The 26,842-nt window shown below is 33.0% G+C and overlaps 1 protein-coding gene and 1 long non-coding RNA gene across 2 annotated transcripts in view; both read left to right on the top strand.

Annotated features, from left to right (window-relative positions):
• Positions 1-1,335: 1,335 nt before the first annotated feature.
• The window catches only part of LOC133202262 (uncharacterized), a 65,352-nt gene continuing 39,845 nt past the window's right edge, over positions 1,336-26,842 (top strand). Inside the window, exons 1-2 of the mRNA XM_061338061.1 lie at positions 1,336-1,354; positions 5,142-5,411. Coding sequence (XP_061194045.1) covers positions 5,220-5,411 — 192 coding nt within the window. The 5' untranslated portion in view covers positions 1,336-1,354; positions 5,142-5,219. The remainder of the gene's footprint in view (positions 1,355-5,141; positions 5,412-26,842) is intronic.
• Positions 20,841-26,842, top strand: part of LOC133202265 (uncharacterized) — a 19,487-nt gene continuing 13,485 nt past the window's right edge. Inside the window, exons 1-2 of the long non-coding RNA XR_009723235.1 lie at positions 20,841-20,885; positions 25,579-25,736. This is a non-coding gene — a long non-coding RNA (uncharacterized LOC133202265). The remainder of the gene's footprint in view (positions 20,886-25,578; positions 25,737-26,842) is intronic.

Below are 26,842 nucleotides of genomic sequence, written 5' to 3'. Positions count from 1 at the left end.
ACAGCACAGCTACACGTAAGAGTTATCGTTCTTTATGAACAAGTCATATTTAACAAATAAACTGCAAAAAAATAATAACTCAATCAAATTTGAGATTTATGTTTCTCTTCAAATACACATGTGTAATAAAATGCTGATCATACTTTTTTTAATGCTATTATATTTGTAATATCGGTCGTCCGCAAGGCTTCTTTTCGAAAGTTTGAATTCTCTTTGACGATTGAACATTGATTGTCGCATCAACATGATCAATTAAGCAATCCACACTATTAACCTGTCTTTTGCCATTGTATCCACATAGCACTTAATTTAATTATTTTAATGGAACATTATACTTGAAGAATATTAAGGAAAACAAAAAAGTGCATGCATCTTATTCTTCCAGACCGTCCACGGACTGAAGCTTCTATTTATGTTCACGTCAGAAAACAGGCTTGGATCATCAAATTTGCAGCAATATAAGCTCTAATTAATTATCATCTGCTAATGATACAGTCTAAAATCGGTAGTCTCGAAATATAAGTATTCTCAACTTTGACAGATTTCTTTCAAAATGCATTCCATATATGCATGTTATTGAAAAAGAGACATGGGTAGGGCTTTGATAAGAAGTCCAAAAAAATTATGTAATTATTCCATGTGTGTTGATTAAGTAACTTGTGATCAAAGACTAGGTTTAGAGATCGTGAACTATAGGTCTTTATGATTTGAACCCCGGCGGGTGTCTTCAATTGATTGTTTCTTCAATGTGAATGTTTGACGTCTGATGCATGTGAACTGTGTCCGCCTTTCTTCATCTTCTCAAGGAGATAAAAACATTTTCTTATTTCTTTTTGCTTGTGCTGCAGGTCTATTAATGCCCTTTTATAGGCAATTTTTTTCTTCTTCTGAATTCCCTGTAGGGTATTTGTATATGGTACACAGCCAACGTGGATCCGTGTTGAAGCCGGGAAGACATGAAGCAGTTATATGTCTTTAAATAGTAGAGCAGATCGATACTATAAAATTTTCTCGTTGGAAGTGGCAACCGATGCGAGAAGCTGATTCCGATGAAATGTTTCTTGTAAGTTTCAATCAATCAAACTATTGGAAGTTCCTTAGTATCGTCTGCTTTCACCGATACGCTTCCGGTTTTATAAACTGCCATTTTGCGAAGTTGTGAATTTCAACATAAACAAATTTTCTCAGCGTTCTTTTGGGGTTTTGTTTGATGTGAATCAACCCTGATACTTTTTGAGTGCTTTTCTTCTGTCAATTTAAGTATCCTCTCTTCGATTGTGATGAATGTTTCTATTCGTGTAGGAGTTAGTTATACTTAACATTTCATCATGGGACCTTAAACACTTGTGAAAAGGTAGGATGAATTCTGCGGTAAAGAATCACAACGATATCAACACAAGTTTAAGGACGTACATTTATTCCTTACATGACATGTACAATCATGTGTATGATTATTTATTGTTTATCCCTAATAAACCTTAATTAACAATTTTCAATTGAACTCTACATATGCAACTAGGTCTAGCTCAAATATAAAATACAGGTGTATTTTGACATTGAAAGCAAAATTTGTTCAAGGTGTGTATATATCCGTCTGTAATGTTATGGACAAAGAAGGCATAAAATTAAGAATTTCGGGACGCTGTGAGTGATAGAGGGGCCTTTTCCCCCATATACTCGTACTTATGTACACGCATGTATAAAACTTTAGACAATTTTTTTTGTGGTTATTTAACGTTTTGCAAAATATTGCCGCTAAGTGCAGGCTGTATGGAGGGGTGCAAAACACGTTAATTTCTAAGCCAAAATTGTATACATTCAAATAAATTCCAACAAGATACACGTGCCGTACAAATCTTGGCCAAATTGTTATTGGTAAATTTGTTCTTATAAAAACAAAACAAACGTATTCACGAGTGAACAATATTTCACCTGCACCGAGTCAAGCCAGAGATCGCTTCAGATATTGATACCGGAAGCTGATATATCTTTTACATAATTAACCAGTGTTTAGGCTTCTTCTGTTTTGACTTGTAAATCTTAACACAAAAGATTTCCCACGTGTGATGGTGTATTGATTTTTCTCAAATTTAGACACTTTTTGCCACTGAATGTGTAGTATGATTGATTAAAACAGATGTTACAATTTGTCAGGTGTATTTACAGGCAAATTAACGGCGAGAGTTGTTCTATTTTTGTCTGATTCACAGTCAATGAGCGGTTATATTATCAAAATAAAAAAAAAAAAAAAAAAAAAAAAAAAAAAGAGAGAGAGAGAGTCTAATTCATAAAACCATTATCAAATGCTTTTAACCGACGTTTAATATATTTTATTTTTCTTTTTTTCTTTTATTATCATTTTATTATTATTATTTCATTGTTTTATTTATTTATTTATTTTTATTTATTTTTTTTTTAATTTTATTTATTTATTTTCTATAATTATTGGAATTAATTTAATTTACGTATACTTTACAAATTCGGGGGGGGGGGGGTTAAAATTCGAAAATTCTCTCTCTTAAGGCTCATCAGCCCTCTGATAAGATCGATAACTCTAACTGGAATAAATGACTACTAACTATTCTTCTATAAAATTGTGAAAAAAAGGACAATTTTTGTCAAATTTTGCCCCTGTCTAAGGTATTCTGAAAATAAGTATATCAATATCATACTCGTACCTCTGACCTGAATTTATATACTGTAAATATTTTACATTGTCCTGATGTACCATATATTCAGATGATTCTGAGTGAATAAATGAACTTGAATTTGAACTTGAAAACTGTGTGCACTTTAATTATGAAAAAGATTTCGTTTAGAAAATCTTGAGCATTATTTTAAAAGCAAAATCTTATATGATTGAACGGAGGAATGATGAACCTTAATGAAAACTTAACTAGAGGGTTAAATGTACAGTTCCTTCTAGAATCCTGGAGCTCTGTGTTTTTGTAGATAAGTTATAGCGAGGAAGGTATCGACATGAAACATGGCAACATTCTTCTAAACTGCAAAAAAAAAAAAAATAATAATAATAATTTTCGCAATTATTTTTTTAAACATGAATGATAATCTTCGAATAAATTCTTGTATTTTTTCAAACAGAGGTTCTATGCATAAATTCTGGTTTGCCCAGCGATTAAAGTTTTCTTTAAAAGCCACAATTTTAAGTCAGAAAATATGTAATATAATAAAAAAGATCAAAGGTCAAAGATCAAATTCTTGATCACAAGTTGAATAACCCTGGCATTTTTTCAATGGTCTTGCTATAAGCTTAATTATAGTATAGCCCCTATCTTCTACGATTGGAAAAGATATATTGTACATGTTTATCGACATCATGATATAGTTTTGAGAGGTCAAAGGTCAAATGTAAGATCAAATAATTAGTAACACTGGTATTTTACAAAAGTTTTTAATGCAAAGTAAATGTATGTGCAAAATGGCAGATACGTTCTCTCATGCCTCAAAAGATTGTATGACATGCCAAAATACAGTGCTTTTTTATAGAGTGTTTTTGTCCTATCTGTAAACCCCCTCGGTGTTGTAAAGATTCAAACACATCTGGTCTGTCTATTAATACATACCTCGTAATACTATTTATAAATCTCTTGCTTTCTGTCAATGTAGTATTCAAACAGTCTGTCTGTCCGTCTGAGGGTAATTAGCAGCCCATCTTATCCATCGATATCGGTCATCCCACGACAATACAGATTCTACTTCATTGGCATTTAATTAGTGTTTTGCATTTTAGAAAACTCCAGTTTAAATTGAGTGTTCAGATTTCAAGAGGAATATTGGCTACCACCCACAAAATCTGATTTTACACAAGAATCTGGCCTACAGCACTGTGTTGCTCATTCCGACTGTTCTATTTATAAAGGAATAACAATTTTCAGTCAATTTGATGAGTAACGCAACTTTGATATAAATAAACTATAAGAGATCGATACTCATTGCATGGAAGCGAAGACACGAGAACTGTAGCGATTCGATCTTTTCAAATTGTTCCATTACCGAGTCAATGAGTAATGGTCACGTGATGTAATGAACGTTTTAATTCACTCTTTGAAAATCAGTAAAAGCAAATATGATTACAGGCATTTTCTAGCCGATTTTAATCAATTCTCTGCATCTTCTTAATTCTCCAGGGTGTAATTCTGCACTGTTAAGTTAAGCGAGAATTTAGGAAAAAAGCTTTATTTCGTTCAAGGGTACTTCAATCTTCTCCTGTGCACGTGGTTATTTATTCTAGTTTGCAATAGTGAGACACGTTTTCGTATTCAAATTAAGCTTTTTTTCTGTATGGGTACTTTGCTTCATATGCTGTGGAATCAATAGTAATTTAAAGCCTAAACCACACAAATGATTAAATTTCGGTAAACGTCCCAGAATAGCTCGGCGGGTTTCCTGTTTATTTAACAATTAGACATGTTGACAGACTCTGAAATCAAGGCAGGTAGAGTAATGATTTTTCTGTAGATGTAACTAAAGCTGTGTGGGGTATGTACGTTAAATCAGATCTAACATATTCGGACAATTAACATTTTTTAACTGATTAAATTTTTAAAAATCATTTCTAAAAATATGATTTGAACATGGTAAAAACAAGATTGATGTATAAAATATAAGGAAACTGTTGTTGTGCTCAAAATATTGTCATTTTCACCAAATGTACAGTGTATCATTTCCTTGGGGTCAAAGGGATTTAAAATTATCGGCAATATGGTGACTTCATAAAAAAATCTTAATGCATGTTAGTGGTGTTAGACAGTCCCTCATGCCTTCTGAAACAATTGTTTGAAGTTGTTTTTTTTTTTAATTTTAGTTCTATTTAATTCAATTCACTTTATGAAGAATTGGGATTTTTTATTCCCGATTTTTTTTTTCCATTTTTGATCATTATACATATATTCATAAGTTTGTTTGTATCTAATTAAGGCTATATATATACATGTGATAAATATGTATTTATCCAAAAATATGGAAGAATGATTGCAAAATTATATATTTCCCTCTCCTAAGCCAGCTTATGGATTACAAATGTAATATGAACGTAATATGTAAATATGAATTCATACAATGTAAGACATATAACATTGGTAAACGTACGAGAAATTAATTAATTAAATGTTCTATTTCAGAATGCTTGGAGACGGAATCAACATCGTTACTCGCTAACGGGAAATCCAAATCAAAGTGAGGCGATTTAATTTAAGACTATGAGTCACCAAAAGAGCCGGAAATTAGAGTCCGGAAGTGGCTTCCGAACAACGGCCTTTCGTACCCTTTCGGTGTTGGCGGCGCCCGTAATGTATCTTTTCTACAAACTCCATGAAGGAAGTAAGAGAGAAGAAACTTCCGCACGGAAACCGACCACAGAAAGTGAATTAGAGCATCTCAACAAACGCATTGTAAGTACATGTGTATTCCGTTTAGTGTTGTACTACAATATCTTTATAATGGAAACCAATGAAATTCCTTGTAGGGAAGTCTTTGGGAACGTTAAAATTTAAATTCCTTACATCCTGTTTAAAAAAAAATGCCAAAATAATATTGGAAATGACTGAGGTTACATGTAACTTCCCTCTAACTAAGAGTGTCTTATACGTAGGTTTTACTCTAATTTTTGTTATTGTACTCAGTGAAATTGTACTCACATGTAAATCTTTCGTTGTGTTTTTACATTTGATTAATTTTCTGAGTTTTTCACAAAAAGAAATAATATCTCTCAACTTTTTTTTCTCAGAATTATATCCAGAAAGGCTTTTTAGATTTTAGCATTTAACCAAATCTGTATCTGTTCTTTGCAGGCCCATGACAACGGTTTCAAAAGTGGGGGGGGGGGCAAACTTTCCAAAAAAAATCTGACAAGCAAAAACAAAATAAAACTAATTATAAACTGACCAAAAGTGGGGGGGGGGGGCAACTTCCCAAAATTATCTGACAAGGGAAAAAAAATCATTTTACTGTCCAAATCCTGGAATTTGCCAGTGTTCGACCGCACAACAACAAAAAGTGTGTGTGTGTGGGGGGGGGGACCAGCATCTAAAGGAAAAACTACTATAGTAAAATACTATCTTAGAAAAAAAGTTGCCCCCCACCCCCACCCCCCACCCCACCCCCGCGTTCTACGGGCCTGCATTGAACGACAAGGAAAATGGCGGAAGTTAGTGTATGGGTCTCTAGTTTGAAGTATTTTCATGTGTTCAAAATATGAACATATTTAACACATATTACATATACATTTACTTCATTTTGCTCCATATCTTAGAATTCTTGTTTATAATTAAATAAGAATGTAGTAAAATGTAGATCTTGTAAAGATGACGACGTTAATTATGCAATGTCTTATTACACTATTTACATGTATTAAACTTTAAATGTAAGTCTTCTTATGTAATGTTTACAATGTGGTTTAGACCTTAAACAAAATTATAGTACAACAAATGGATTAAGATGCTTTGTATATTGAAGAAAGACACAATGGTTATCGATAGAACTTTACCCCATGCAAATGATTTATTTAACATAATTTTGATTGAATTTAAATCTCATTTTAATTTATTTAGATATGCCTTTCTACATGAAAAAATCATTATAAATGAATGCCTCTTGCAAATAATTAGTCTTCGTTTCTTCCTTAATGCACACGCACATACATGTACTAACAAACACACACACAGAGAGAGAGAGAGAGAGAGAGAGAGAGAGAGAGAGAGAGAGAGAGAGAGTTTCAAACTAGAAGAATGCAATAAACAAGCCTTAGATTTAGTGACGTCTTTTTATAAATAATTTTTATACAGGTGTGTGCGGGTCAGTTTTATTCTTTCTCCTGAATCAACCATTTTTTCTCTTACAATCACAATAAAGATTTTTTTTTAATATCTTGTATCTTTTATTTCTTTTCTGCATTTATCGCAGAAAAACAACGAAATATACTTTTAAATATTTTTTTTATTCGCATAGCATACCTATACTTCTTCACATCCCAGAATATTCAAAATTACTATATACTTGATTAGATGATTTGATTAGATCATATATTATCGTACATATAATACACAAAAGGATTGGAAACAAGTGCTGACAACTTATAAAGTTCTTCTCCTGGTCGTACATAGCTTATACAGTTATTACAGTTGTTAATAATAATTTTACTTAGTAAATAATATTGGCATATGGTATATTAATCAAATCTTCCAGATTCAGTTATAAAGTTATGAACTGCTGAAAAAATAAAGTAGTTCATATAATAACACAAAGTGCCACTAACCCAAAAGCAACTACATTGTAAATGCTCCGATTGTACGACAGTTTTACTGAGCAATATATTTCTATTAATAGTAAACAAATTTTGACATCTGCGGTTTATAATGAAGAAAAGAAGATTTTCATCAAACGTTGTTGTTTTTCGCCATTAAAAATTTATTAGAAGTAAAACGAGAATTTCATGTCGATTTTTCTTTATTTACTACATTTCTATGTAGTGGTGGGGGATCAAAGTTTGACATTCGGATATGGGTGGAGCAACAATAGAGGACTATTTTAAGTTTTGACATGGAAATAAATGAATAGGATTTAATATCTTTTAAAGTCTACTTTTCAAGAACAGAAAGCAGAAAACAGAAAAAGTTATTCAGGCAAGGGTTGTGGCCTATTGTTTTTTGTTCATTCCGAATGAAGCTTGTGGATCTCAAAGCTCATAGAGTAACTTTGGCCCTGTTTTTCTTTCGAAGAAGATTTTTTAAAAGAGTTTGTTTAGATTTTTTTTTTTTTTTGGTAACTTTGAATTTTTTTTAATGTACTTCCATATTGCGGCCACAACCATGTTCCAAGAGGTTACATGTATGACAACCAAAATTGAATCCACATGTAGCATCTTGCAAGCAACTGTTTTGGTTTCCATTCTATTTCCACAGACTCATGGCTGTCTACTACAAAAATCTCTCGTTCTCTTGAAAAATCACTAAATATTTATCATCAAGTGTTGGTGACGCCAGATTTATCTGACCAATGAAAACACTCTATGGAACTTTTGGGTAAAATGGCGGCGCCCATAATGAAATTGTGTTTGCTCTGCCTGGCATATTTATTGATAAAAATACGATAGATCCTCAAGAACAGAGGCATGTTACGTATGTTCTAAAATACTTACAAAGCTTAACATTAAAAAACAGGGTTTCGAATGCGGATGTTGTTGAATACGCTGAATAGCGTCACTCATTTGGACAATGTATAGTTAATTGCTAGCGCTCTCGAGCGCTAGCAACTACGTTAGTCTATATTTCTGAAATACGCATGCTCGACTTCACGGTCGGGGATTCTGGGAGAAGTATTGTAGATAGACTGTACGATAACAATTTCGTTTTGTCATACAAAAATAGAAATGATCCGAGCCTTTCCTGTCTGATATGCGCGATATACATTTCGTAGGTTAGAGACAGTCAATACCAGTCTAGATCCGGATTCTGAATTTTTTTTAATTCATCGTCTAACCTACACATAAAAGTACAAGAAAAAAATTGGCCATATAATGCCAAGATTATAGACATCTAGCTTTCCTTACAGTTTTACCACCTTAGTGGATAAATCCGGCAAGCTCGGAAAAAACAACAACAACAACAAAAATCTTTTTCAGAGTATGTCGGAAAGACATGTCAATTAAGTGTTTATCATCTGAAAATACATATGATCTGAAGTTTCGTGTTTTGTTGTCTAACCTGCACGTAAATGAACAAAAAGTAACAGTAACTCGGGTCTTATAAAACCAAGACTGTTATTTCTAAAGTAGTAATGAATACATAGCTTTTCTAATCTACCTTCATGGATCTTTCCGGCCAGCTCGGAAAACCGCGGCAACCTCGGATATGTTTTCCGAGCTTGCCGGAAAGGCCCGAAGTACGTGCTCATTGGTTCTACTGACCTTTTATTTTTCACATCGAAATTGAAATTACAGTAAAATACAGAATGCTTAAAACACAGTTAGGAGTTATGCCATTGCCGACGTGAATCACACTCTTAGATTCACCATTCTGAATTGTAAACCCCCCCCCCCAAACTCAACCCCCAGTGCACCAATCTGCCTTCCTATTAATAATTAATCGCTTCAGCAAAATTAACAAATGGTTCGGATATCCTCTTCTGTATTTTATTATGCTACAGCGCTAGCTCACCAATCTTTTTAAAAGATAAGCTTGTATTCGATCTGAAATTGATGTACAGATCGTGGTTAAATACAAGATAGACCGATCATTTTCATTGGACAAAAAGTTTCTGACTTGAAACATCAAAAAATTATTCCATTGGTTGAATGTGTATCATTAATATTTATGAGAACGAGAGATTTTGCAGTAGACAGCGACGGGTTTGTGGAAATAAAATGGACATAGAATAGTCCGTGCCTTGCGACGATATACTGTAGATACTCCAATACACGTATCAATATGACTGAAATGTCTTTGCCTTGCTGTTCTGGAGAAGATTTAATAATTTGATACGAAAGCTTTCACTAAGTTTTGTCTGTTCTGGCTAGGTTATTTTTTGGAAGATTTTGAATGACCACGCCATAATTTTCACCATTTCTTGATAATTATACCTTTCCTGAAGTGCATGGTCAGATGATACAAGTTCATTCACATATCGGGATCGATAGCCTTGATAATTAACACACCATTTCCGTTGTCGATTTCCTCATTGACCGATTATGCACACATTGTATGATGAATTTATACTTATCACCTTATAATCTGGAGAGATAACATGGCAAGCGCTCAGAACAGGTTAGGTAACTGTGTTATGAATTGAAAAAATAATGGATTAAACAGTTTCTATATACTGTACGATAGGATGTAATTAGACGAGCCGGTCTGGTACTCTCAATGTTATTTTTCCTAGTATTCATATTATCAAATAATACTGATGTTAAATGGACTTTAAGGAGAACGTCTATCATCTATGGACGTAATTATTAAAACTTTAATTAGATTGTTGATTACACTTGTTTATCGCAAACCAACTTTAAGAGTCACTTTTTATTCCATGGGAAAAATGACGATCAAAATATAAGAATTGCACATATATTTTACATGCAGCATATTTATACCTTCAAAGAAAGGTATATTTACTCCATAGTAAGTAAAGCTAGTTTTGAAAAACCTCCTCTTCCGTAAAGAGAAAAGGGGCAGAAAAAGTAGGCTAACTGGGCCGAGTGTATTCTCTGTGCTCTCATAATAAATATTTTTGGAAGAAAATTATATTACTAGTAAATAAAAGTGTACATATTGACTCTTATCTCTAGTAGCTCATGCATTTGCGATGTAGGGCTATAAATCTCCAGGAAAGAAATGTTCAAAGACAGTGAAACTGTATTTACATGTACAGTAAAACATGGTTATAACGAACATGCTTATAATGAATTCACGCTTATAGCGAAGTGATTTTCATACCCTGTAGTTTTAAAACACATTATATTAACGGATATATCGAACTATAAGGAATCAAAATCATTTGTGTCTGGCACTTTGCTGTATTCGTGTTTCATTGTACTAACATTGGGAAAATACATGCAAATAATGTATTCAAATATTTTATTATTGTCTAATATATTGTTAAATGTACCTTAATTTAAAACAGATTGTATCATTCACTGTAGATTTCCGTTTCCATCTTGCATCTAAGGGCAGACGACTCTGATTAAAAACACCGCTCTTCAGTGTTCAGTATTTAATTCCTCCTTTATTAGTTAAAAAGACATTTCTACGAAAAACTTTTATAAAGATTCCTCTTTAAAAAACTAATGAAATGAATTCTTCTCAACATGAATGAGAATAGTATGTCGCTATATTAATAATGCTTGTGAATTATTATTATCCCGTGACAAGTTGAATAGTTAAATAATGTCTCGTATAATGCATGCTGTACCGTCTATATTACATGTAATGTATGTGTACCGTTATTACATATAATGTATGTGTTCCATCTATATTACATGTAATGTTTGTTATACCGTCTATATTATATGTAATGTATGTTATACCGTCTATATTACATGTAATGTATGTGTACCGTCTTTATTACATGTAATAATATGTGTACCGTCTATATTTCATGTAATGTATGTTATACCGTCTATATTACATGTGATAATATGTGTACCGTCTATATTACATGTAATGTATGCTACACCGTCTATATTACATGTAATGTAAGTGTACCGCCTATATTATATGTAATGTATGTGTACCGTCTAATTACATGTAATATATGTTATACCGTCTATTTACATGTAATGTGCATGTATAATTTATAGTTCTGAGCCTTTTGAAAGAAAATTACACATGTGCTTTGAAAAAAAAAACCCTTATAGTGCAGCTTTTAGTATATGTAAAATATTGAGAATCATTCTCCATGTCACTGAAAACAATTTTTACATATTATAATAATCCGTATGACACGTTATTTTCGTGTAACTATCGCTAAAAAAAAATGGCTGTCGATTATTACTTTCGCATAAAGCGAAACAACTCTAGAATCTTGACGATGCTATTATCAATTCTCTCATAATATGGGAAGGCAAGTGACGAATATCGATTCCTTAGTGGCTGTTGGTAAATCAGAGAAAGTAACCCTCTTCTTATAAAATAGACGCATTTAAGAACGAAATTCAAGCACATTTTTAATTAGTATGTTTGTGCCGTGTTTAGAATAAATTATTATTAATCAATTAATTATTAGTCATTATTAAATGACAATTTGCAAAAGAAACGTATTGGTTTATCGACATAAATCATTTCTCTCATCAGATGATTTATCCTTTGAAACAGTGAGAATTTGATGAAACACGTATACATGTATTTTCAATCTGACTAAAACCAGACCTCTATTTATGCTATCGCTCTATGCGATAGCATAAATAGAGGTCTGGCTTTAGTCAGATTGCATGTATTTTCCTGAAAGGGGGGGAGGATACTTAACTTGGCAGTTTTTGTACATTGTATAATCTCACTATTTTATGCAATTATTCGTTTTAAAGCTTATATTGTATTCCTGCATTTATTTTGAGTAGAAGACATATACCTAAATCTGAATTTTCAACGTTTATAAGGATTTATGACAGTTTTTTGGACCCCAACTTGACCCTTATTTTTCGTGTGACGTATGGTTCAATGTCAATTTGATTTTTATTATGTCATGTGTCATGTCAACCTTGCTTAATAGGATAACCTGTCTTAGCTGTTTAGATATTTTGCCAAAATACTTTTATTTCTTGTATGTGTTAAAGGCATTTTTCAAAGTAGAAGCGTTAATAGTGAAAACTAATTTGGAACCATTTATACTATGAATAAATACTAAAGTCGCCTTATCGACAAGTTCAAAAATTTCCTATTTTAGCTTGAAACTCTGAATATGTCGCCTAACTGACAAATCTTGGGTAATTTGTCAAATTGATTTTTAACTTCACATCACTGAAACGTTTGAAAGAAAAAATGTAAAGGATGAAAAGGGATGAGACATTCAAAAAGGCATGGGTCTTCTGCTTATAGCAATGTCTAGAAGGTGACCATTAATCGGAGACCAGATGTCGTTCGCGTGCGCTCGCTCTGCTGAACGGAGGTGATCGCCAGAGCGTTCGCTCGCGAACTTGCTTCTTAGTTATCCATCGCTCATGTCTCGAATTTTACCAGTTTACAGGAAAACACCAAATGTTGGTTTCCTTTTATAATTTCTGTAACAAATACATTTTATCTTCTTTTCTTTTTTTGTGAGGATCACGATCTCTTACATCCCTGATTACGTACTAGATAAAGTCAATCTGTTGGGGGGTTATAGTATATAAACTCTACCAATCGTTAAACTTATCGACAAGCAATGTCACTCGCGCCATCGATCCGCCACAATATACGACCTTACTTTCCTCCTGCATCAGTTGTAGATTTCATGTAACTGACAATTACATGACAATTGGAGAGAAATCTGATTGAAACGGAAGGAAGAAATAATGAAATATTGTCGTCTGATAATTGAATCCCCGTGCGTTCACCGCAGCGTGGCGCTGTTTTATCAACACTGTTGAAATTAACACCAGAGGAGAGAATGTCTAGCCAAACTTAGTACATCTGTAGGTAAACTATGAATATTTGTGTTTTTAGCTCACCTCAACAAAGTTGGGGGAGCTTATGTACATGTAATACCCTCGGCGTCGGTGTCGGCGTCCCAGGTTAAGTTTTTTGGAGCAGTTTTCTTTTCAAGTACTTCTATGGCCTATATTAGTCAGAGATGCATGGAGGATGCTTCTAGTGTGTTTCATTGTACCAGTCAAGGTTTCAGATGCTGCAATTTCAGCTAAAGAATGACCAGGTTAATGTTTTTTGAGCAGGTTAAAGTTTTTGGAGCAGGTCTCATTTCCAAGTAACTATAAGCCCTATATTGACCAAACATGCATGGATGATACATCTAAGGATGCACACTACTGGACTTGCTTCGGATGCTGGATCTGACCTATATTTTCCGGATGAGTGACCAGGTTAAGGTTTTTGGAGCAGGTCTCATTTCCAATTAAGTAACTAAAACCCCTATATTGACCAAACTTACATGGGTGATACATTTAAGAATGCACACTACTGGACTTGCTTCAGATGCTGGATCTGACCTATATTTGCCGGATGAGTGACCAGGTTAAAGTTTTTGGAGCAGATGTCATTTCCAAGTATCTATAAACCCTATATTGACCAAACTTGCATGGATGATTCATATAAGGATGTACACTACTGGACTTGCTTCGGATGCTGGATTTGACCTACATTTTCCGGATGAGTAACCAGGTTAAAGTTTTTGGAGCAGATGTCATTTCCAAGTAACTATAAGCCCTATATTGACTAAACTTGCATGGATGATACATCTAAGGATGCACACTACTGGACTTGCTTCAGATGCTGGATCTGACCTACATTTTCTGGATGAGTGACCAGGTTAAAGTTTTTGGAGCAGATCTCATTTCCAAGTAACTATAAGGCCTGTCTGAACCAAACTTGCATGGATGATGCATCAAGGGACGAACAATCTCAAAACTTGCTTCGGATGCTGGATTTGACTTACATTTTCTGAATGAGTGACTAGTTTTAAGTTTTCAGATAAGTCTATTCCCAAGTAACTGCAAGCCCTATCAGACCAAAATTGCATAAACGTTGGATCTAGGGATGCACACTCCTAGATTATTAGTTTAGTGTGGGACTTTGCCTTACTTAAAGACAACATTCGTTGAGGTGAGCTCTGTAATCTCTGATTACCTACTATGTTTAACTTTATTGCCACCATGCAGTCATCAGATGTCTTGAGGCTGAATGACCATGGCATTCATTATGAGCTCACCTGAGCACCTGACTTGAGCTGAGGGCTCAAGTGAGATTTCTGATTTAAGGGTGTCCGGCGTCCGTCTGTCAACTATCATCTGTCGTCGGCATCTGTAAACTTTTCACATTTTCGACTTCTTCTCAAGAACCACTGGGCCGATTTCAACCAACTTTGCTACAAAGCATCCTTGAGTGAACGGAATTTAATTTTGTTCAAATGAAGGGCCACGCCCTCTTTCAAGGGGAGATAATAAAGAATAAGTGAAAATTTAATGGCATGTCTTCAAGTTTGTTCAAATCAAGACCGCTGGGGTAAGGGCTCGGTCACAATATGTGATGCAAGTTTTACAAAGGAATATATAAGAAAAAATATTTAAAGAATCTTCTCCAGAAAAGCAAAGCCACATGATGATTATAGTCTTCTTTATTTGTCAACATTCAAAGGTAGTGTAGATTCAAGTTTGTTCAAATCATGACCCTGGGACTAAGGTGGGGCCATATAAGTTTTATATAGAGTATATAGGATAAAATCATTTTAAAGATCTTCCTCTATCTTCCTCTCAAAAACATAAAAGCCATGATTAGTCTTATTTATTTGGCAGCATCCGCAGGTATTGTAGATTTGTTCAGATTTGTAAGTTTGTTCAAATCATGACTACAGGGTAGAGTGGGTCCATGGGAATACATAGGAACAGATAGGCAAAAACTTTAATCAAAAGCCTGAAAGGCTTCAATGACGTCGAAGAAGAAAAACAATTTCAAAAGATCATTTTGAATTTGAAGATAGCAATAAGTCAAGTGAGTGACTCAGGAAACATAATAAAAAAATAGTTTAAACAAAATATCACAATTACAGTCTGGGGCCTTATGTCATGGTCCAAATGGAGCAGGGTTCGAATTGACCAGACACCGTCGAACATCTTTTCAGTCAGTTGAAGAACTATGAAGGATTTCATGAATTTATATAATATTTTTTTCTAATTGCCAATGTCAAAGCATTGTATTAGTAATTGCATCTAAACTACAACCAAGACTCTGTTCTGTTACAATTACGATCGAGTTACGATCGGGCGTGGTATACGGTATACTGGGAAATTGAGGAAATGGAGAAATACAGCAATACTGGTCAATATCATCGGTTTTTAGGATAGAGTTGGTTAGAAGATTGTGTAAGTAAAGCTAAGATTTAGAAATTCAATCTTTTTAGTCTTGTAGTATTCGTGTTTATGTATTTTTGTAATTATTTTACCTCCTGTTGTGTTGTTTATGTTACATGGTTATCGTTCCGAAATGTTATTCATGTCATTCAACGCACCCTTTCTGTAGAAATTCATCCGCAACAACCATCACGTTTTTCTTGTGTGAGAATAAAACATAATATTGTTGTTTTGCAATAGAATTAATTGCAGATATAATTGATGCAATTTTATTTTCAAGCTATTATTCATTTTGAGCGTTTTCAAAGAAATTGGTTTATAGCTATTGCTACTTTCTATTGCGGATGCATCGACTGACACATTCGGTCGCGTACATATCCGGTCACGATTTCAACTGGGCGCTTGCTAGATGACGTTCGAGTTCCAAGAGCTCGACGTCATAAAAATATTCCCAAGAACAGAGAGCCATGATAATAAGACATATTTATATTGAAGCACCCTCCGGTAGTGTAAAATCATGACCCCCGGGGTAGGGTGGGACCACAGTAGGTGGTCAAAGTTTAACATAGGAATTTTTTTTTTTTTTTTTTTTGTAAATTCTTCTACTAAAGAACAACAAAGCTATGATTAGTCATATTTATAAGGAAGTATCATCGGATAGTATAGATTCAAATTTGTTCAATTCTTCACTCCTGAGGGGTAGAGAGGGGCCACAATATCTGATCAAAGTTTTACATTGGAATATATAGGGGGAGATCTGATGGAAAACAGCAGGGTCATAGTAACTCAGGTGAGAGATGTGGCTCATGGACCTCTCGTCACTTTATCTTTTAAGTCTTATTCCTTGTTAAAGGAAAAGACCATGCACTGATACAAATGAATGTCGCCGGTAAATCCGTCATAAAATGGATTAAGGGGTGTGTGGTGGCGCCCCCTTAAAATTAAGAAACTCGATAAAATTTATACTATAAGACGCATATTAACTACTTGAACAGGGACATGTACATGTATTATGAGTTTCTGTAGTAGCTTGAACCCACCACACCCCAACTGCAAATCCTGGATCCGCCTCTGGGATATGCAAGTTGAAAAATGCCTCCTTGGATATTAAGTTCTCTGTCATCTAAAAATTAGGTTTACCTCAGGGGAATATATATATATATATATATATATATATATATATATATATATATATATATATATATATATATATATATATATATATATATATGATATAAGTATACATATGTGAAAGACATTCCGCAGCTTCACACAAAGATTAGACAATCATGATCTACATGTATAATTTCCCCTTCTTGTAGTCACAAGTCTATTTTTCAAACATACCTATATTTGAAAATAGGAAATTCGTTTTTCCGTTCTCTAAATGACTTTCTGTTTTGGGATCAATCCATCACCTCCTCCTGTACAAATAGCAAGGATATTCCCAAAGTGTTCGCGTTTTGTTTTGTTTTGTTTTGTTTTGTTTTTTTTGTTTTTTTGCCAGTGAAAAAAATAGCCGATAAAGATAATGGCAGTCTGAGGTGTTTTTATTTTCTGTTAGGCCTGTATAAACCTAATTCCGACCTCCATAACAACTCATTTAGAGAAGTCACTTTTATGAGTATTTGTCATGAAACTATAGAAATCTGCAGTTTTTTAGTTCTCTCTTTTATTTACGTGCTACATAAGAACATGTAGGATTTTTTGTTTGTTTTTTTTTTAAATTAAGGTTTAATGTAAGGTTAGTATGTAAGTTAATCATTTCAAAATAAATCTGTATAATTATAAAGTCTCGGGGGAAAAGATGGACTGTGATTTTTTTTTATTTTTATTTATTTATTTTTATTATTATTTTTTCCCTATATTTTAGCCAGTTCTTTAATGGTACCGACGATATACCAGGTAACATACAGTGTCTTTTTTATTTAATTTTTAAAAATTTAAAAATTGGTAGGAGGATCCATGAATTTCATAAATTAATTACACAATGAGTACATGTATTAATAAAGTCACATAAATAACTTGCAAGTCTTTCCAAACAATTTCGCTATAATATTTACTCCAGTTAAAATAATATAAGTATCTGAAAATATTGGCATAAAACATCGGAAATTAAAGAAAAAAAATATCTATATTGATAAATATTAATTTTTCTCAGCACAAGTTACATACAAAAGTGGCTCTGATTATTTTGTATTAGACATGTAGGTTGAATCTAAACACAAATTAAGGGTGTCGATTAGCCCTCTAGTGAGTATTAGATATTACTAGTTAACTATTAATTATTAAACTTCTTGCAATATGGTATAGCATGGTATTTATTTTTGTGATTTGTTCAGATGGCCTGTAGTGTTAACTGACAAGGTGCCAGGACTGCGGCTAATCTATAGCTGTCTTTTATAATTTTTTTTAAAAATTTATATATATATATATATATATATATATATATATATATATATATATATATATATATATATATATATATATATATAATCCGGACTTCTTGGTTAGGGAACCCAGTTAAGCATTTATATATCGGTCTGGGACCCCGATGGATTAAGCAGACTTTTTCCGGTCTCCCTAATATTTTAACTGATCATTAAGGCAGTGTACTTTGTGGTAAGATGACTGATGTCCTGAAATAAGACTCTTTCGTAATTATTTTTTTCAATGCAATTATAATTTCTGCATTTTTTATTCGCATAGCGAGAAATAATTAAATTATTTATAACCCGGCATATATTTTCATAGGAATATATATATCTATTAAGTCGCCCAGAGAAAATGTGTAATATTAATCAAAATCTGCTATATATGAATAGTTTTAATTAATATCCCATTTAGTTTAATCATTTCCTATATTTTCTTACCCTTCATTCATTCGTGAGTTCAGTATTTAAAATTTCGAAAATTCATGGTCTACAAATGACTCATGTTTGTCTGGCAATAAGTTGCCTGGTTTTCCGTCGACCTGGAGAACCAGAAAAGATGGCAGACGCCTCGAAGTGCTTTGGATCCTTTTTCGTAAGTATAAATCTGTTACTTACTATCATTTGCAGCTGTTTTTTTTTTATGTTTTATACGTCTTTTGTATATTATTTTCCCCTTTTTTATACGACGCGCTTGCATAGCGTCAATATTGACTAACAGCGAACGTCGAGGAAATTCTGAATACACATTTTTAATTTCTTTTCATTCATAATGATACATCTTTTTAAAAATCATCAAATATTTATTTTATTTAATTATTAAGTTTGTGGATGCTCATGGTTTGACGTTCGAAACATGGATATGATTGACGCATTATTTAAAGAAGCTGATAGTAAGCGCGGGGGGGGGGGGGGGTTCTTGTGTACGAGAATCTGAGATTTGTGTTTTGAGATACAATAACAAACGATTCTACAAAAATTAATGCAACACAAACCACTTCCTTCCTTTTATGACACTCTTTAGTTTTTGAACAATGAGTAAAATTTGGTTTAAGATTTGAACAAGACTTACAATGTCATATATTGTCAAAGACTACTTCTACAATTACATGTTCAAGAATTTAAGGTATTGCAGAGGTTTTTACTCTATTCTGCAGTTTTCAATGATGTAAACAGTTTCTGTCTATAATTTTAGATATTATAAGTAAAGATATGTTATTTTGTAGTAACAATAATTTGGCTATTAATTCATGTAATTTTCTAAGGTACTACATTTGATAATTTTTATGTATAAATATTATTTTTTAATATTATGTCATAATCTGTTTTATCAGCATATATCATAATTATATTAATAACAACTCAAATATGAATCTGAGTCTTCAAGGTCTTTAAGTGTATAATTCCTTTTCACTGCCTATAAAGCATTAAAATAAAATTTGTTATGTTCCCCAGAAACATAATTTTAGGAGGTAAATCTATTATTCGTATTTTAAATTTAAAATCCTGGATGAATATGAAATTTCTATTACCGTAAAAAACTGTTCTTAAAACAGTTTCTATATACCCCTTCCCCCTCATGTGTGCCAAAATTTAGTAAAGGTGAAATAATCATTTTTTTTTTTGGTTAGATATTGCTTTTATTATACATAAAATATACATAACACAACTCACAAAACTGATTTAAAAAGGACCCAAATCCTGGGAGCTTAAAGGGGCTTTTGTCCTTTACCCACTGGGGCCACAAGGTGGCCCTCACTGGCTCAGACCCCATTATTAGCCTGTTGAACCCCCCTTTAAAAAATCCTGGGTCTACCAAAGATAATTTTGAAGTCTTTATATGAAATGATAAAATGTATTTATTAGCAAAAGAAAAAGGATATAAAACGGGGGTAGTGTACCACAACTACCCAATTTAAAAAAAAAATCAATAAAATTCTAAATAGAACATTTAAATGTCAAAAAAGCTTCAAGATAAGTATACATACATATTTTTGTTGTATGATACATGAACTTACATGTATGATAACTCTGCTAATTGGTGTATTAATAAAATTGGGTTTACTTGTACTTTTTCTTACTTATATGCCTCTTTGGGGCACACTGTACCAATTAGTGTGTTATGAAGTACTTTTATTAGTATTTTTAATTACTACTTACTTATCACAGGCACTTGTTTCAGTAATAAATTTTTTAACCCATAGTATAGTAATAACGCAATATTATTATACTATGGGTTAATTTTTTTTTTTATCGAATCAAGTGCCTGTGTTACTTATACCTTGGGGGGGGGGGGGGGGGGGGGCATATGCCACCCACAAGATTTTTCCAGGACTCAATCCTGTGCAATCCTTAAATTAAAATCATTAATAAATGAATATACATTTTGGTGGGTTCTGGTGCATCCTTGAAGTCATTTTTCACATATGAAATAAAGAAAGTCTAGCAGTGTTACTTTAAACAAATGAATTATGATCTACTCTGTTTCAAAAATGATATTTTTGAGTGTTTCTTCAGGGGGGGGGGGGGGGGGCTTGTGTCCAACATTCCCCACCATTACCACTTCTCTGTTCCTATGGCCCTCTATTCTACTGTACTGCTACCCTAAGAGGGGATAATAGTCTGCTCTTGGGATAGTCAGGTTGAACTGAATTCCAGCAACACAAAGTAAAACAAAGATAAATATTTGATGTGAAATTTTATTTACAAGGAATAAATGAGAATAAATGAGAAACATGTACTTCCAGTTGTACTCAAAATAATGGGAAAAATGTGATTTATATGATTAATGAAAATTTGAAGGAGCTTAAAATTTTATTAAAAATTACTTAGAAGATATGGATTTTAGAGAAATCCGTTGAATTTAGATCGGGTTCGAAATTCTTAATGTTTCTCAATATGGCGCCTAAGTAAATGCAAAGATTTGGAGAGAACCAAAAAAAAAAATGGTAAGTTATTAGGAATTCATTGCTCTCATAATTTGTACCGAAGTCAATATGGAGTGGTCAGAAACGGGAAGATGGGCTAAGTTGCCAAGAACAGTGGACGTAAGAACTCACACAGCAGGGGTGTGCAATTACAAAAATTAGTTACCAGCCCGTCGGGCTAGTGGCAGTAACAAAGTTACTAGCCCGAGGTTGCCAGTCACTAGCCCATTAACTACCGAAAACAATACATGTATAAGTATAACAAAAAGGTTAAAAAAACATTTAAGTTGAAATAAATAAAACAAATAATGGTTTGCGCTTTTTTCTCCCTATTTTTATCGACTATGATAATCAGGGACCTATATACTAGGTCCCTGCTATAATTATTATGTCACTGAAACGACTGGCGATAGCAACACACAAAACATATAGGTTAAAACGAATTAAAGATTATGATTTTACAACAAGGTTAATTCGTACATCAATTCAGTCGCCGTAAATATATGTATACTTTCGTTTTAGATTTACCAGTGTTTACTAGCCCGACGGGCTAACGCAGTATAGATTTATGATAGCCCGATCTCTAAAATTGGTAGCCCCGGTCGTCGGGCGATGGTAATTGCACACCCCTGCACACAAGACAATCGAAACAAACAAGTATGGTTAGAATAATGTCCGTCGAACTCAGTAACATGTATACATGTAACAGGAATGATGCTAAAAAAAATTTAAAAGGCATGCTCCATAAACTGATTAACTGAATGTAAAATAAATCAATTAATACCTTGCAAATGAAGAAAAACTCGAATTCATTTAGAAAAAAAAGTGTTAAATATGATATTTTCTCTAATCTGCTAACAGGGACCTATATACTAACAATATATAGGTCCCTGCTGCTAATTACTACCAAATTTTGCTAATTTTTCCAAATAGAAAAGCCCAGGCTCTTGATTTAAAGACCTAGAAAAACCCCTGTATGTTAACAGTACATGTATCACCGTTGGGTGAGCGCAGATGGTGGAATATTGGATACATATTCAGTTTTAACTTTAACCCCTTTGAAATATGTTTTGGGATGTGTAAAAATGCTGTGTTCTGATTGGGCAGAAAAATATTTACGTGTATATGATGTATACTTATGGCAACTTTCAGTTATCGTTCTTGACTTCCATTTTTGGAAATCGTCCAGACCTGATAATGTGCCAAATAAATAATAAATATGTCGTCAGTAGTCAAGTAAAGAGGTGATATTTCTTTTTTATTAGCTAAATTATGTAACAATGTCATTAATTTGAAATCAATTTCACAGGTATCATTTGCAATGAAGCGTAACTAACTAATCCCATCGTCTTTCTGCACGAGATAATCATGCAACATTGTGTACACAAACTGTAATTAGTATTTTTACGTGGAATCCAATTTCAGTGTGTTAAAAACTGCAGGTTTTAACTTTTTCTGTAATGATAACTTCTGCATTAGAAAATGTTCGGTAATACATTACAGCCATAAAAAGTGCTTACCACATGTTTATAGCTATGTATTGGTAGGCAGGTGTATGTTCATGACCATCGGAAAGAATTTTTATTTTTTCTCACTCTTGAAATTTTTTGGATTTTTCTTTGAGGCATGGTGATGAAAGTAATGGTAAAACAACCAGTTTTGGAAAAGAAATTAGCGGTATTATAACAGCTGGCTTTGCATATATAACATTTAGAATTAGGGATCCCAAGGGGGGGGGGGGGGAAGTAGGATAGTTATTCAATTCGTTTCGCCAAGCTGTCGGGGAACCACACCTGGATGCCTTAGGGCTCTCGATTGTCTATAATTAGGGCCATTCAAGGGCCCCATTCCTAATTCAAAAGAGGTACCTTTCTTCCCAATTGAATGTGTTAATTTTCCCAATAGTCATTTATCCCCAAAATTAATGAAAATATGGTTGGATCTGTAATAACTAAACTTGCTATTCATATTCCTCTGTATTACAAAACAAAAATTTAGTTCATAACAAAGACCAGAAATCCAGTACAGTGGATTCCGGATATAACGAGATGCACGGGACTTATTCAGGACCCTACTTTCGTTTTGTGTACATGACTTGCATTTCGAATTTATACTTTTCTCTTTGTTGCCAGCTTACAACGACAGATTATGGTCCAATATTCATTATAACATGTGAAATTAATTAACACACACAATAATATTGAAATTGTCTAATTAAAAATTTTTTTTTTTTTTTTTTAAAATTGTTAAAGTACAAACCAGCAGAGCTACAGTCTCATCAGAGACTTCTGGTTTTGACACAAGTCATCAACATATTGACTTCATTTTCATACCATGATGTCATAAACATGCAGCAAAATGTGAAGATTTAAAGAGGCTGGGGGGTTGTGGCCATTTTTAGACTATATTGATCTCCATTAGAAGAAGAGCTCCATATGAAGATATAGAAAATGATCAAATTTTAATACTAAAATTTTTGAAATTTTTCTTTGCCAAATGATAGTTCACAGCTTAAGATACCATATCTAAAAAATTAAGTTAAATCTGGTGGTTAATTTGTGGTTAATTTCAGGGTTCGAAATTCACTATATACAACTCGCAAAATGCGAGTTAGAATTCCCCAATTGCGAGTTAAAAATTAAGTAACTCGCAAAAACTTGCGAGTTGATTTTTTTTGCATTGAAATTGTAGCAAAATTATATAATATGACAGAACACAATGCCTTTGATTTAAATCAGTAATTTAAATAAAAGTCACACTGTAGTTGTGTTTTGTGTATTGTACAGTAGTTACTTTTTCCTTAAGTTACATGTATTTAATTTATATGAATTTAACTTTATATGAAAATTGCGAGTTCACTTTCTTGGTACTCGCAATTATTTGCGAGTTGTAGTTTTAAGGAGTTTCTAACCCTGAATTTGTTGACCCCCCAGCCTCCTTAAATGTAATATGTATGCCAAATTCTATTATGATCTGAATTGTGGTTATGTTACTCCTTGTATTAGACACAAAATCCTTTAACAAATTTGACTGACCTCATTGCAAAAATGGTGAGAAAAAAGGGAAAATTAAATGAATTTTGAACGAAACAAAGAAGAAAGCAAAATGGTAGTTAATTAACAGGGAAATTCCAATCTTTCAGGTGATGAAAAGGTGACTACAAAGATATTTTTACTTATATAACTAAGCAAATTTACGTTTGATCTCTTGAACTCTCAGTCTCTTGATTCAGAAATCCATGATCCCTCCAAGTCAAAATGCAGTCTTGATATGCATAATCTGTTGTTATTTACTCTCAATACCTCGAAGTGTCTATGTTTTAATGTTTACATGTTTTCAAAAACCCCAGTCACATTTCCAAGAAAGACCAACGGGTGACAGTTTTTGAGGCAAAAATACCTTCTTCAGGCAACAGTCAGCAGTTCATCTGCAATTGTCTTGCCCGAATTTGACCTCTTTTTTTGTCAGCCTAACAATTTTGTGTCTGTTGGGCCATGTTATAATTTTCTCTGCATCGGTGGTTGATTCCTTCAATTGAAGCAGTCATACAATAGTCTGTCGACCAACCTTCAATCATCATCCGAACATTGGTAGACAGTTCTTAAAGTCGGTCGTCGATGGGTCAACATTATTGGAATTGGGTTTTTGTAAATGTTGGCTGATGGTGAAAATCAAACTGTGGCTTAGTGAACGATGATTGGGCGACTATTGGCCAACTTAGAATTATCTAAATTTTGAAAATTACCAGTGTTCTTAGGAATTAATGTGACTGCTCCACGTCGCTCGATACTACTGTCGGCTGATCATGTTTTTAAGCTGTCGATACGACAAAAATTTGATTTGCCTGACCATCAGCTTAAATGTGACCTAGGCATAACTCTGCACACTTTACTGAACACAAACCCACAACACATGATTGCAGTCCTGCATACTTTGAGGTATTGAGAGATACCTATACTAAATGTAGAACTCTTCAGTGAGCAGTGTTTAAAGCTTCCTTTAATTCAAACAAAGGGGTGATGGGGGGGTGGGGGTGGGGGCTTGTGATTAATTCCAGATAGGTGAACTTGTTACGTGTCTTTGAGATCAAAGACTGTTGAAGGAGTGAACAAAATAGTAGTTTAGACTATATGAATCAGCCTTGATAGTTCAATGGTTATCTAGAACATTTGACTAGTGAAACAGGTGTCCTTAGTTTGATTCCAACCTTTTATTTTCTTTATACATTCCTTTTCTACTACAGTAGGTTACAGATTAAAAAAAATGTATATTTATATTTTAAAAATGTGTTTGTTATGACTTATTCACAAACAAAGGTGTGATGGGGGTGGGGGTGGGGGCTTGTGATTAATTCCAGATAGGTGAACTTGTTACGTGTTCTTGAGATGAAAGACTGTTGAGAGAGTGAACAAAATAGTAGTTTAGACTATATGAATCAGCCTTGATAGTTCAGTGGTTAGAACATTTGACTAGTGAAACAGGTGTCCTTAGTTTGATTCCAACCTTTTATTTTCTTTATACATTCATTTTCTACTACAGTAGGTTACAGATTGAAAAAAAAATGTATATTTATATTTTAAAAATGTGTTTGTTATGACTTATTTACATGTTAAGGAAAACATTTAGATTTTAGAGTGATTAATAATCTGTTAAGAGAGGTACTTTTGAGTTTGATTAAAATACCTGTAATTATGAAGCTTTTATTTCCCTACAGATGTCAACAATGAAAATGAAACAAACCAATCAGTGGATCGAATTAAAAGTTTTGGTAAAAGAAAACAGTTGCATATACATGCTAACAAGAAAGGACTTACACATGAAGAAGTGTTGTACAACTATGAGAATGGAAGGAGGATTTGGTGTTTAATTGAGGTAATTTAAAGTGTTGATTCCTAGGGCTGTTTGTTTGATGAAATTTAACCATTAGAATATTTAGTTTTGAAGAAATTTAAAATAAAATTATGCATGCAATTCCATTCAGGTGAGTTTTGTGACCAAAAGTCATCTTTTTCCTGATATTTTATCACAAAATTTTGTAAGAATTACAGTAAAACATGCTTATAACAAAGTGCCAGGGATGGAAAATTTTGCTTCATTATAAGTGTAATTCTTTATATATCCATTAAGTTTACAATATATTTTAAAGTCACAGGGAATAAAAATCACTTTGCTCTAAGAGTCAATTCATTATAAGTGTGTTAGCTATAAGCGTGTTTTACTGCATGTAGAAAGATTGATATATAATTTCAGAATCTGGTCACGTTAAAGATTTTTTAGTTACACTGTAAAGAAATATATTCTAAAGGTGAAGGTAAAGTTGTTAATTATGTAACGCTGTACACATATCCACTTTGAGGTATCAATGGTAAAATACAATAGATTATGCACAGCGGGTCTGCATTTTAACTTTGAGGGTTTTGAGAGATTGAGAGTTAAGAGATCAAGAGAAAATTTGCTAAGTTATATAGAGAAAAAATCTGTGGATCTTTTCACAAAAAATCTTACAACATATTTTTATCTTAAGTGAAAACTTATGATAAAAATCGTTTTTACAAAAATTCTTAAGAAAGTCGTAAGTGCAAAATCTGTCATAACTTTACGAGAGCCCCAACCCTCTCTTAAGTATTTTAAAAATGATTTTATTGTAAAAATATAACCGCAAAAACCAAAATACATGTTAAATTGAACTTTGTAAAGCAACTTACAATAATATTTTATATTTTTTTCACAATGATCATTGTCAAAAATTTAAGTGAATTACACTACAAAATATTTACGATGTAAGTTTCACTTATGACCTTCTTTTACGTCAGACTTTTGATTGTGACATAGATTTTAAACTTCCTTGCTTCACAAACGATTGCATTCGATATGTGTTGTCAATAATGTTTGTTATGCTGACAAATGTTAAAAACTAAGTTTTATTTTTATTTTCACCCACTTATTTAAGGATTATAAAGCATATTGAAGTCGTTGCT

The sequence above is a fragment of the Saccostrea echinata genome, unplaced genomic scaffold, assembly GCF_033153115.1.
Source record: "Saccostrea echinata isolate AGI-Se365-2 ecotype Australia unplaced genomic scaffold, CSIRO_AGI_Sech_v1 ptg000046l, whole genome shotgun sequence".
Lineage (NCBI taxonomy): Eukaryota > Metazoa > Mollusca > Bivalvia > Ostreida > Ostreidae > Saccostrea > Saccostrea echinata.
Note: the sequence above shows the minus strand (reverse complement) of the source record. Positions and strands in the feature narration are given on the sequence as shown.